At 38.3% G+C, this 11,463-nt stretch overlaps 2 protein-coding genes across 3 annotated transcripts; one reads left to right on the top strand and one right to left on the bottom strand.

Moving 5' to 3' along the window:
* Positions 1-698: 698 nt before the first annotated feature.
* Positions 699-4,524, top strand: LOC113777557. Of its 2 annotated transcripts, XM_027322677.1 has the most exons (8): positions 701-1,096; positions 1,951-1,995; positions 2,175-2,304; positions 2,848-2,917; positions 2,992-3,040; positions 3,385-3,482; positions 3,748-3,886; positions 4,048-4,524. In XM_027322677.1, exons 1-8 carry the CDS (start codon positions 752-754, stop codon positions 4,231-4,233), a joined length of 1,062 nt encoding a protein of 353 aa, XP_027178478.1. In that variant the 5' UTR covers positions 701-751; the 3' UTR covers positions 4,234-4,524. The 2 variants fall into 2 exon arrangements, with proteins under 2 accessions (XP_027178479.1, XP_027178478.1); XM_027322678.1 differs by lacking the exon at positions 3,385-3,482 and having other exon boundaries at positions 699-1,096; positions 2,848-2,910.
* A 650-nt stretch (positions 4,525-5,174) lies between these two features.
* On the bottom strand, positions 5,175-10,055 carry LOC113777556 (mannose-6-phosphate isomerase 1). Its single transcript, XM_027322676.1, has 5 exons — positions 9,434-10,055; positions 8,885-9,052; positions 8,054-8,263; positions 6,382-6,648; positions 5,175-5,771 (listed from the first exon to the last, which is right to left on the bottom strand). Exons 1-5 carry the CDS (start codon positions 9,782-9,784, stop codon positions 5,478-5,480), a joined length of 1,290 nt encoding a protein of 429 aa, XP_027178477.1. The 5' UTR covers positions 9,785-10,055; the 3' UTR covers positions 5,175-5,477.
* Positions 10,056-11,463: the final 1,408 nt, after the last annotated feature.

The raw sequence follows: 11,463 nt of genomic DNA, 5'->3' as shown, positions 1-11,463 counted from the left end.
CAATTTATATTTCTCAACGATGATTGTGCTTTATATTTTAAATAATAAAATTATTACAATTTAAGAGACCCTTTTTTTTGTTGGCAACGATAAGGTTATACAAATAGAATAGAATAGATTAGACATTCTCTTTAGACCCCCCTCTCTCTATTTTTTTTCTTTGGTCAATGCGATAGATTATCCTACACTAGGGGGATGGGGAGGATCTGAAGTGATCCAAGGGTAATATGAAGGGGACTGAATCACCAACGGATTAGACGAATACACTACGCATCGACCTAAATTTTTTAAGCAGTGCCAATTTAATGTGGCCTCTCACCCCACCAATCTTTAATGCATTGGTGGTGGCCACCAGTTCAAAAGCTGGTCATCGACTCCTCTCCTCTGAAATATGATAGATTAGGTTATACAAATATTATGATTTAACAGTTAAAAAAATACTTATTTCACCGTTGCAGTAAATTTGTCCTGAGGATGTGATAGGCAAAAGGGGAAATTGTAGGTTAGTAATTACGGCTGTCGGAAAGAGAAAAAGAAAAAAATCACTGACTTCTAATTCCAAGATCTAAAACGTTGAGGCTACAATGGCATGAATGTAAAAGTTTAATGGCCGAAATTACAAATTCATTAACTAGTAGGGGTTAAAAAGTCAAAAGGACAACTCCTTGGCGATAAAATTCAAGCCGGGGATTGGTGAAACAGTGCTGCTGAAACCGTAGGATAGCTTTGCTTTGTCTCCCAAATCCTAGCAATGGCTACTCTGAGTTTGACTACAAGCATGATCCTGAGAAAGAGCAGAACCGCCATAAGGCCAAGAGCTGCGCTCAATCAAGAATACAAAATGCGGGTTCCATATGAACTGAAACAAGGGCAGTCACGTCGTTTCCACAAGCTTCCCTCTGGGTTGAACATGGAGGTTATCTTCCAAGAGGGCCTAAAGCACAAAAGCTCGGACGAGAGGAAAGAGGAATCTCAAATCCCACCATTAGTGTTCGTTCATGGGAGCTTTCATGCAGCTTGGTGCTGGGCTGAGCATTGGCTGCCGTATTTTTCCCAAAATGGATATGATTGCTATGCTCTCAGCTTATTGGGTCAGGTACTCTTGTGTTAGTTGTGGCTGCGTAGAGCTCTTGAAACTCAGCTTTGATGAAATATTATCGAGAATGTTAATTAAGAAAGATACATCAAAGTTATGAATTACTGATATAAATTTCCGTGGTTTAGATATGTGGATGAGTGGATTTATGTTCCTTAACGCCTAGACTGCCAATCTAAATTTCTCTGACAAAATGTAGCTTCCTAATTTCTTTTTATACTATTATTTTTGAGTAATCGATAGCCAAAAAAATATTTGCTTCAGATTAATTCACGGAAAGTCCAATCCAAGAATGTGGATTAATCTTGATTTACATGGCTTTGAGCAATTCTTATCTCAAGAAATGAGAAGGTACATAAGTTTAAAGAAAACTGAGAAGAAAAACATTTGGTCTATAATGATAAATTGCTAACCATCATTAGTCTCAGTTGAGCATGGCCCCTTCTTGCATCAGGCTCCTCATCCCTTCTCCCCTCTTAACCAAAACCATGTATAAGTGCTAATGCAGCATCAAGAAACATGTAAGCTTGATTTTCTTCAAGCCTTCTAGTGTACTCGATGATATGATAGCGTAAAGAATGTGCCTTTTCCGTTTCTGCTATTGCTTATCAGTGATCTTTGTCTTGCTAAAAAGACATCCCATTTGGAATATCATGAAATGGGAGTAAAAGCTTCAAAACCTTTTGGAAGGAACCCTTTCGGAGCTGGTTAAGAATGGGCACCATTATCCCAGCCCGGATCCAGCCGGGTTCTATTGATTATTCCCCCTTCCCAACAGTTGTACCTTGTCTTCGGGCTTTATAATACGTAAATATGATATCAGATGCTAATTCAATTTCTCACTATTGTGTCAGGGAGAAAGCAATGATCCTGCTGGTCCTGTTGCTGGTACTCTCCAGGTATTGTAGCTCAAATTGACAACCCTTTCTAAGTACTTATAGAGCAGTGGGAATAGGATAAGGGAAAAAATGAACAAGAGAAACTGATATAGAGATATTACCTTTCTCAGAGATTAAGCCTTAAGTGCTTCCTGCGTTTATCTTATTTCTCCCACTAAACCAGTTTAATTCTGCAGTAGACACATGCAGGTGATGTTGCTGACTTTATCCAGAAAGAACTCAAACTGCGCCCTGTCTTAATAGGACATTCATTTGGGGGACTGATCGTGCAATATTACGTTGCTAATATGAGATCCAACAAAATTCAAGGTATTTTTAAAATTTTGGAGATATAAACATGTTTAGGAAGGCAGAGTGAATCTACTATGGCTACTGGATATTAGACTGAAATACAAACATATTTTAACTCCAATATCAGATGCTTATCATCCTCAAATTTCAAGCTTGATAACTAAGCTATCCAATGCTAAGAACAAAAGGACATATAGCAAATAGAACGCCTTTGAGTGGCTAACCTTGTCTATTTTGGAGAAAGGAAATATATTGTTTCCTGAACCATAAGGTTCAAATAACCGTGACAAGGGTTGCCTCAAGGATGAACTGTCATAAATCTAATATCTAGTCTGGGATGCGTGAAATTTACATAGGTTATATGCCAAAGTACTTTCCTTCAGCGTGATTGCCCCATCCTTCTTCTGGAAAAAGCAAACTTGTAGTAGCTTTTGTGACTTTTTAAATCACAAGCATGATTAGCATAATTTTTTATTTACTGTAATTGGTAACAAATTCTTTTATCAGATAAGTTACTTGTGATCACTTTTGGCTGTTTCTTTTCTTGGCTTTTGTGTTTAGAGAGTGGAAGGTTGCACCCCTATCTTGCTGGTGCAGTGCTGGTTTGCTCCGTACCTCCTTCTGGTAATAGGTGATTGCCTGTGCAACAACCTCATCTTTCCCATTACTTATGGCAGACTAACATATTTCGTTCACTTTATCCAGCCAAGCAGTATGGCGATATCTCTTCTCCAAACCTATTGCTGCATTTAAGGTCTCTGTTTCTTGCTGTGAATATATTGACACTGCTTCTATTGCATCCTTAAAAGAGCGTCTTAATAATGTCATTCTTTTACTTCCTCATTTATTTCTACTTTTCAGACTGTTATTTTTAAGATTTGGACAGATCATTTATGAACTACTATACTCTTAATTCTAATTTTTCTTCATTGAAAGCATTACTTAGTTTGAGAAACTTCATAGTTTGTCTGCCTGCGAGACCATTCAATCACAATTGCATAAAACTTGCTTTGTCAATGCTTGGCAAACTTCTGTGTCACCTTCTTCTTTTGGTAACAATTTTTCTTTGACCTTCAGTGTCCTTAAAAATTTTTACAGGTAACTCTCAGCTTGGCAGCCAAAGCTTTTCAAACTTCCCTGCCTCTTTGTAAGGAAACCTTTTTCTCTGTTTCCTTGGAGGATCAGCTGGTTTTACGGTATGTACTTCAGAAACTAACAGCTGCCATTAGTTGAAATTAATGTAACATTACCAAATGTTGCAATTAATAAATTTGTGTTGATGTAAAATCAGCAGATTACGAAACTAGGTCTATTGCCTAAATTGATGTAGCTTAAACTTTGTGTACAGTTATTAAGCCAAAATATTGGTCTAGAAGATTGTTTGGTTTCTTTCATTGGAACTCCCTTCTGCTATTTTTCTGCACTGAATAAGCTTTGCAATATTTTTTTTTTTCTCTTCAGTTACCAAAAGTTGATGACAGAAAGTTCGAGGATGCCGTTGTTTGACCTAAGAAAGCTAAATGCCTCACTTCCTGTTCCTTCAGTGAACAATTCTTCTACAAAAGTTTTGGTGCTGGGCGCAAATGATGACTTCATAGTGGTAAATTCAGCTTCAATAGATATTCCGATTAAATGCAGAATTTATTACTCATAGTGGAGTGATTTCTATTGCTTTCAACATTTTCCATATTATACTGGGATCACTCTTAAGGAGCATGCAGAAAATTTGAAGTGCATCTAAGACCAATTAAAATTTTGTAGGATATGGAGGGACTGAATGAAACAGGGCGGTTTTATGGTGTGTCACCTATCTGCCTCGAAGGAGTAGCCCATGACATGATGTTGGATTGCTCGTGGGAGAAAGGTGCTGAAGCACTCCTGCTGTGGCTCAGTGGATCTGATAAAGAGGTGGCTAATACAGAAAAAAGCCTGCCTATTGCTGTGTAAATTTGCTTGGACGTGTATGTGCCTGGGCGGAGATAAAAGGAAATTCATGCGGACACATGACTAGGCTTCTCTTCTTCGTATTTCTCTCCCTCTTTTTTTTTTTTATTTTTTTCTCAATAAAAGAAGTAATACCATTAATTAAAAGTTAACCAGAGGTTGCAGATCATGGGAAACAAGTCCCTTTCAAGTCATCAAATACTAAGCTATCAATTACAGATTGCATTTCATTGTACAAAATAAAAGAGCACATCTGTTTGACTCTTGATACCAAAGAAAACGTTTTTGGTTCGAGTCTCTTACACACCCAAGTCCAAGAAGGGGCTTGAGAAATGACCCCTTCGTTACCATAATGATGAAAAACAACCATTAGCTTCGCCAACCTATCTTTAATGTATCTGCCTGATTATTAAACAATTGCGCGGCTATCCCCTGGTAAAAAAAAAACTGAAACAGTTCAACATGGGACAACGACATGGCAAACCAGCTATAGAAAATTACCTTTTCCTTTAGTGCTAGTTAATTTTACTTCTCAGTCAATATATATATATATGTCAGGAGAATAGTGCTCTATATCCACTTATTTATCATTTGATTCATAAATGATTTGTAGCATTGGCATTGAAACTTGTACATGTGTTGATTTCGCCCTTTCTGCTGGGCGCCAAAAAAAAAAAAATGTAGTAGTAAATTCTTTCCCAACTACAAACAGAAAATAGCTACCAAACACACGGCTAAAGAACAAACATGTTGAACAACTCAGAGCTTTGCTTGTATCAGCGTTGCTCTTTAGTAATCCCTAGACAACAGTAAAGCACGCGCAAGCTGATAGTGAAGAATGTATTGACAGATTCAATTTAATCTTTGGCTCATAAGGTGTTAGCGTCGCACGAGCATACGGTTAGCTATGCTAACTAGTACTCAACGCGGGAAGAAGTTAGATGTGTACCAAATTCTCTCTCTTGCTTGCTGGCAGTCTCTATGGACCGAAAGTTGCTCCACAGAACCGACAGTGAGGAATAAAAACCCAACAAAAAGTTGACGCGACCGGAACAAGCTTTTACCACATTAAAACGTTTGGCCATTCATGCCCAGGAAAGAAAATTCAAGTGATATATATATATATTATTAGCTCTGCATATACAAACATATCTAATATTATACGAGAGAGAGAGAGACAGTACATGCCACATCGCGTGCGACTATTACCGTGCTTCTTGGATGAGATGTTTCCATAAACCACCAGCTTAGAAAAACTTGCTATTGACGCCAGCTCTATACAAACTCAAGCCTGATGTAGTTGTTACGGTGATCTCTGTGTTCGCAGGTGAAAACAGTACATCACCTTCAGCAACTAACTCCTCGGATATCGTTCCCTGTCCCCCAATGACAAGATAAATTGCAGGACCAGGGACTGATGGAAAACCCACAGATGATCCTTGGGGAAGAATGCACCGGTCAACCTCAAACTCATCAAAAGGTGGTGGGTATCTATGCACATACGGATTCAGAGCAACACCATCAAGAATCTCAGGTAACCCCTGCAGCAGCCATCCATCAGACTAAATCAACCAATCTAAGCCGTTAAATTGAATATAATAAAACCCGGACAAACTTTGAAAAAAAAAAAAAAAACAAGAAGAGCAGAGGAACACAGAGCAAAACAGGCATAAAAAGGACTTCGAACTAAGAATAAATCGAAGAGGTTTGCAGGTCAATTGGTTACTCATTGCAAGTCTACATGATCTTTGCAAATAAACAGTGTCCAGCTGAAAAAACTCCCAGCCCAACATAATGAATCATTATGGAAACCTAGACACAAGGCAAACCATAGCCACTTATCCATAATATACATTTCATGTGAAAATCAAGATATTGATCTCAACATCACCACTGAAAAGATTCAGGATCAGCAAAAATCTGAATCTTTACTGTATGGCCAAATACGATTTCGCACTATTTATAACAGGCAGCCATTCGAATTACCGGCACCTTTCAAGTTCAAAGTAACTACTTATTGCTCCTTCAACAGAAAAGGATCTAAAAAAACTACACAAGTTTAAAACTCAAAAATGGAAACTCAAAAAAAAAAAAAAAAAGTGTACCAAGAATGAGGAATTATTCATCCATGAACTTGAATACTATCCTTACCTGTTTGTATGTGAGCATGGAACAAAGAGTTTGGACATCCCGGCTCTTTGGAGTTAGACCAGCTCGGACAACATTGTCTGAAGTTGCCATGCACTCTATACACTCTCCATAGATATATGCATGAGGCTCATCTGCCCCTAAATATAAAGCTTGACCAGGTTTAAGTTTAATATAATTCAGTAGGAATGCTGCTAGCAAACCAATATCAGCTGGATACTGCTTTTCAAGCCTCAATACTAGGTGTTCCTTATCTGTCAGCTCCCTTGCCTAATTAACATGAGAAAAACAAAGTTGTCATGAAGCTGGAACGGTTACAAGACTACAGGAGAATGCAAATGCAAGTGACCATTAAAATATATTATAGCTGCGGCCTGCATGAGGTCAGTAGTTCAAGATTATGCCTTATGCACCAAATCATTCATTAATGGTCCTTGCAACAAAACCATATAAAAATGGTAAGAAAACCACAATGCATTGCACATGATATATAAACTTCATTCAAAACATCAAACCATATGCACATGGTTCTAGATACGTAAACATGATTCACAAGATCAAATCATCTTCTTACAATCATAAATCAGACTTCGGTCATCTTTGAGAAAAGATTTAAGTCTAACCTCATTGTGTATAATTAAACAAAATTCAGTACTCAAGCTTGTTCAAAATCTCCTAGTCTCTGTATAAGCTTCAGGTAAAAGTTGACTAATACTGGAGATGTGCATTATTCTCAAACCCAGCCCCCTTGACAAGGCTTAGAATTGCTTCGATTTGTTTCATACATAGAGGTTCGGAAAATCAATCATCTTTGAGTAATGATTAAACTTCTTCAGATTATGCTTTCCAGGATGAAAGGCTTTATATGATGGGCAAATTGTTTACTTAATACAGAAATTTTGGTGCATCAACCACATCTTGACTGGCATTAACAGATAAGGTTCAATTAATATAATTCCAAATTTTCCAAGACTGATCTCTAACTTCTTCACTTTAAAGTCAAACAACTTGGCATCAAATCCTCTCCCCGCTCCTCCCAAAAAAAAAAAAAAGGGCCCCCCAAGGGGAAAAAACAACAAGAAGAAAAGGGAGGAGAATGAAGATGTTAGAATTGCAATGAGAAGAAAAGATAACATCCATATAAGTATTTGGTGCTCACTTCCCAAGCGATGACGAATGTGGACATCACTTCAAATGGGCACATGACTAGTAATACAACTCTCCCTAACCTGTTATAGCAACTTGATATCCCAAGACCAACTCATCAGATCAAGAAGTATACATAGTCCAGTTACTTTAGATAACAAAAACACAGCATAAGAGGAAAAAATAGTTGCATCTATCTCAGCACAAAAGCTCATAAAAACACTGAAGACTAAATTTATATATACACACCAATTCTGAGGCCAATTAGAACCCAAGAAGTACTGAAGAACCCCAGGATGGAGCTAGTCAAACATGGGCAAATCATTGAATACCTAACATGTGCCAGCAAAACTGGTCCTGCCTTCCCAATTAGGGCCTAAGTTTCTAACAGTCAAATGCTATTGCATAGAATGCAATAGTACCAAGATAAGAATATAACAAGAGCAGAAGAAGTTCAACAGTCATGTCACCCACTCGAAGAATTTCGACAACTCTTGATTACAAATTTAAAATATAAGTCCACAGGTACCTCATTTTTTATACTCAGACGACTAATCAATCTGGACAGAGCTTGTGCAATCACATCCTTACTAGCTGCCATGAGTTGAGTAAATATAAGCTGAAGAACTTCTTTTGCTTTCTTGACATCCTCCTCATGAACACACAACAGTTCGTCGACATATTTTGTGCCAACCACCTCTACAATCTCAGGAACATCGTGAACAACACTCTTGAGCTCCTAGAGAAACAATAACAAGATTTGTAATACATTTCAACAAAGTCACATTGCACGACTGCAGGAATTTAAAACAATTAAAGTTCAGGTCATTAGCTGTACATATTTTTCTTGTGCAGTTTCTGTATGTCCTCAAAAACAACCATATGCAACAACAACAGCTCCAAAACATCTGCCGTATATCATGGATGATAGAGACCGTGAACATCCGCAAATGCACTAAGAATATTCCACTCCAATGTTTGAGCAAAACACCCGCGTATGCATGTAAACAGAGATCCCATCATATTACAATGAATTCTTAGCCAAGCATAATGAAAAAACATGCTTCCAAATTTTTCAAGCCCTTACTACCAAATTCTTACCCGAGCATAATGAAAAAACATGCTTCCAAAATTTTCAAATGCTTAATACCAAAGTTTATAGATCCAGTTGGGTTTGTATCATTGCTTGAAACAAATTTCCTTTTTGTTGGTATCATCGAGACAAGATTAGGAGTATACACTAATGATTAAGAAGCACAAACGCAATTGCTACTAGATGTTGCTGTGTCATTCGGCTATAGGGGACTTGCTGTGTCATTGTGAATAAAAAAGCTGCAGATGTTAATATTTGTTACGTTACCTCAAGACTGATAAACCCACATAAGGCCTCAAATTCAGTTAGGGCCAAAGCCATTTCAGGCTTGTGATTGGGATCCTTATAAACATTTGGTTGCGCCTTGTGCAAAATGGTAGCCAACTCTTTGTTTGGATGAGCTTGAATTGACAAGGCTTTCGCAATTGACAGCACCTAAAATTTAATCCATCAATCAGAGCGCCAGAAAAATACCACTTATAAACCCAAAAAAAAAAAGCCTTGGCACCCCCATCAATAAACAAATACCACTCATAAACCCAAAAAAAAAAGAAAAAATTTCCTTGGCACTCAAAAACAAAAAAAAAAAAAAAAAAAAAAAATTTCTCGACACCCCTGCCCCATCAATTACCTGAAGAAAACGAAAGATCAGTATGAATAACTCTTAAATTTTCTCAGAATTAGGGAGAAAGGTTGGCTCAAATACTAGCAAAACTTTAAGCCAATATAGACGAGTACAAAAATGCTCAGAACAAATAAATTAACAAAATAACTCCGTTAAAGCAACTAAAAACAACAGAAAAAGAAGACCAGTACCTTAAAGAGAAAGGGAAGGTTGGGACCCCAGCGATCATAGACCTTATCCCCTAGAAAAGCCCTGGGATTTTTCTCGATAAAATCCTTCAAACTGAGCAACTCCTTCTCCGCCGCCGCTGCCGTTGCCGTTTCTGGTGCAACATAGGAGGGTCCGGAGTCATGAGTACCCATCCAGAATTCAGCGTAAGGCTTCCCATCCTCAGCCTCTGCCTTACAATTCCTCTCATAAAGCCGCGCCACACTGGATTCCCGCCCAATGCGACCCCATTCATAACTCTTTACCGAACATCTCAACCTCAGCAGTCTCCCCTCCTGACCAGCAACCGCCGCTGAACGATGATTAGCCTCCATGGAGCACTGCAGCAAAATAAGACCAAAACCAAAACCACCCTAGAGAGTGAAAGTAGAATGAACACTTAAAAGGAGGCGTTTCGGAAGTGAGCAGGCTGGGGATGTCTGAGAATTTATTTAAAGCGGGAGTCGGAGTAAGTTCTTTGTTCGAAGGACACAACGTCGGACGGAGAACAATCACAGTCGGAGTAACGGAGTTAATTAATTAAATAAATAAATAATTCAGATAATCGTCAGATTTATCTACAGGGAATGGAGATGTGTGTTTTTCAGGGCACGGCGTTAGCTGACGGAGCCGTGAGGATCGTGGGGTGCTAATATTTAGCATTTATTTTAGACGGTTGATGGTGATGTCAAATATGCGGGAGATGACGGATTTGGGGCCCACAAGCTAATCGATGATGAAAAGGCACCAAACGAAGGAAAGAGACGGATGGTTGGGAGGAGTCCGAGGAAAGAATCGGGTACTTGGCAAATCACGAGTGAAGTGCCAAAGCGGTATGTTCTTCGGATTCTAGAGTGTTGGACTCCTGACACCTGCGGTTATCTAGGCCCCGCAAACCTTGATGTCCAAAACTACGTGGAGCTCTGTTGAAAATTTTTCAATCAGGTTTGTTTCTTCTTGACAAAAAAATAAATACTCCTGTCAATTCTCTCTCTCTCTCTCTTTACATTTGGTCCTATCAGAAAATTCTTTTCAATTGACAATCTAAAAATGTATTCGGTGTACTTGAATAATTACTTGGTGAATGGATAGGTTGTCGAGCAATTGATTTTTTTTTTTTTTTTACATACACACTATTCGTAATTGATTTTCTACCTTGCGAATCCTCAGGCTTAAATTCTTTCAACATTTAACATAGAAGCAACCATCAACACAACTAAATTTACATTGGACTCCTTTTTCAAGTGATTGTTTTATGCTTCTACTTCCTTTTCTGTTTTCTTTAACACTCCCGGTCCGAATAAGGGGCAGGAACGGTCGATTTTGATCATTTTCAACAACGCGTAACTTTGGTTGTACACGGCGTAACTTTATTTGTACAACATGTAATTTTAGTACAAAATTTTACGGATCCCACACATATTGTGAAAATCGATGTACAACTAGTGATTTGAATCGCACATTTTTTTTTTATCAAAATCTGACCGTGAACAGTTCAGGACCTACCCCTCTTGCCTCTTGTTCCGTTTGACCAAATCTAGGATTAAAAAATAAAGGAATAATCTCTAATAGCACGGATGATAAAGCCAGGGAATCATGGAACGTGGCTTAGGTTTGGAAAAGATACGCGAGTCATTGACAAGGGTGAGCCCGTGCCAGTGCCAATGCAAGCTGCGTGTCAAAATATGGCGGGCTGCCTTATCAACTAGTTTATCGTCTCTTATCGTGCTATAGCTTTTTCTGCCCGAAAATTTGTTATCTACGGCAAAAACCCATCCTACTCTCCATCGAAATAAAACAGAACTGGGGTGAATATCACCAGTTTATGTTCCTTGCTTGGATTCTTGAAAATGAATTATTAAAGACAAGACAAAAGGAAAAAGGAGGATCGAATTGCACAGGGTGGGGGGAGAAATGGGATCCTGCCGACTAACGTGTCATGTTTTAAGAAATAAGAGGGCAACATTCATAATGTGGGTTTGGCTGACTTGCACTGACTGACAAGTGTCTAAAT

The sequence above is a fragment of the Coffea eugenioides genome, chromosome 7 (assembly GCF_003713205.1).
Source record: "Coffea eugenioides isolate CCC68of chromosome 7, Ceug_1.0, whole genome shotgun sequence".
Taxonomy (NCBI): domain Eukaryota; kingdom Viridiplantae; phylum Streptophyta; class Magnoliopsida; order Gentianales; family Rubiaceae; genus Coffea; species Coffea eugenioides.
The sequence above is the reverse complement of the archived record's forward strand: the minus strand, read 5'-3'. Positions and strand labels throughout refer to the sequence as shown.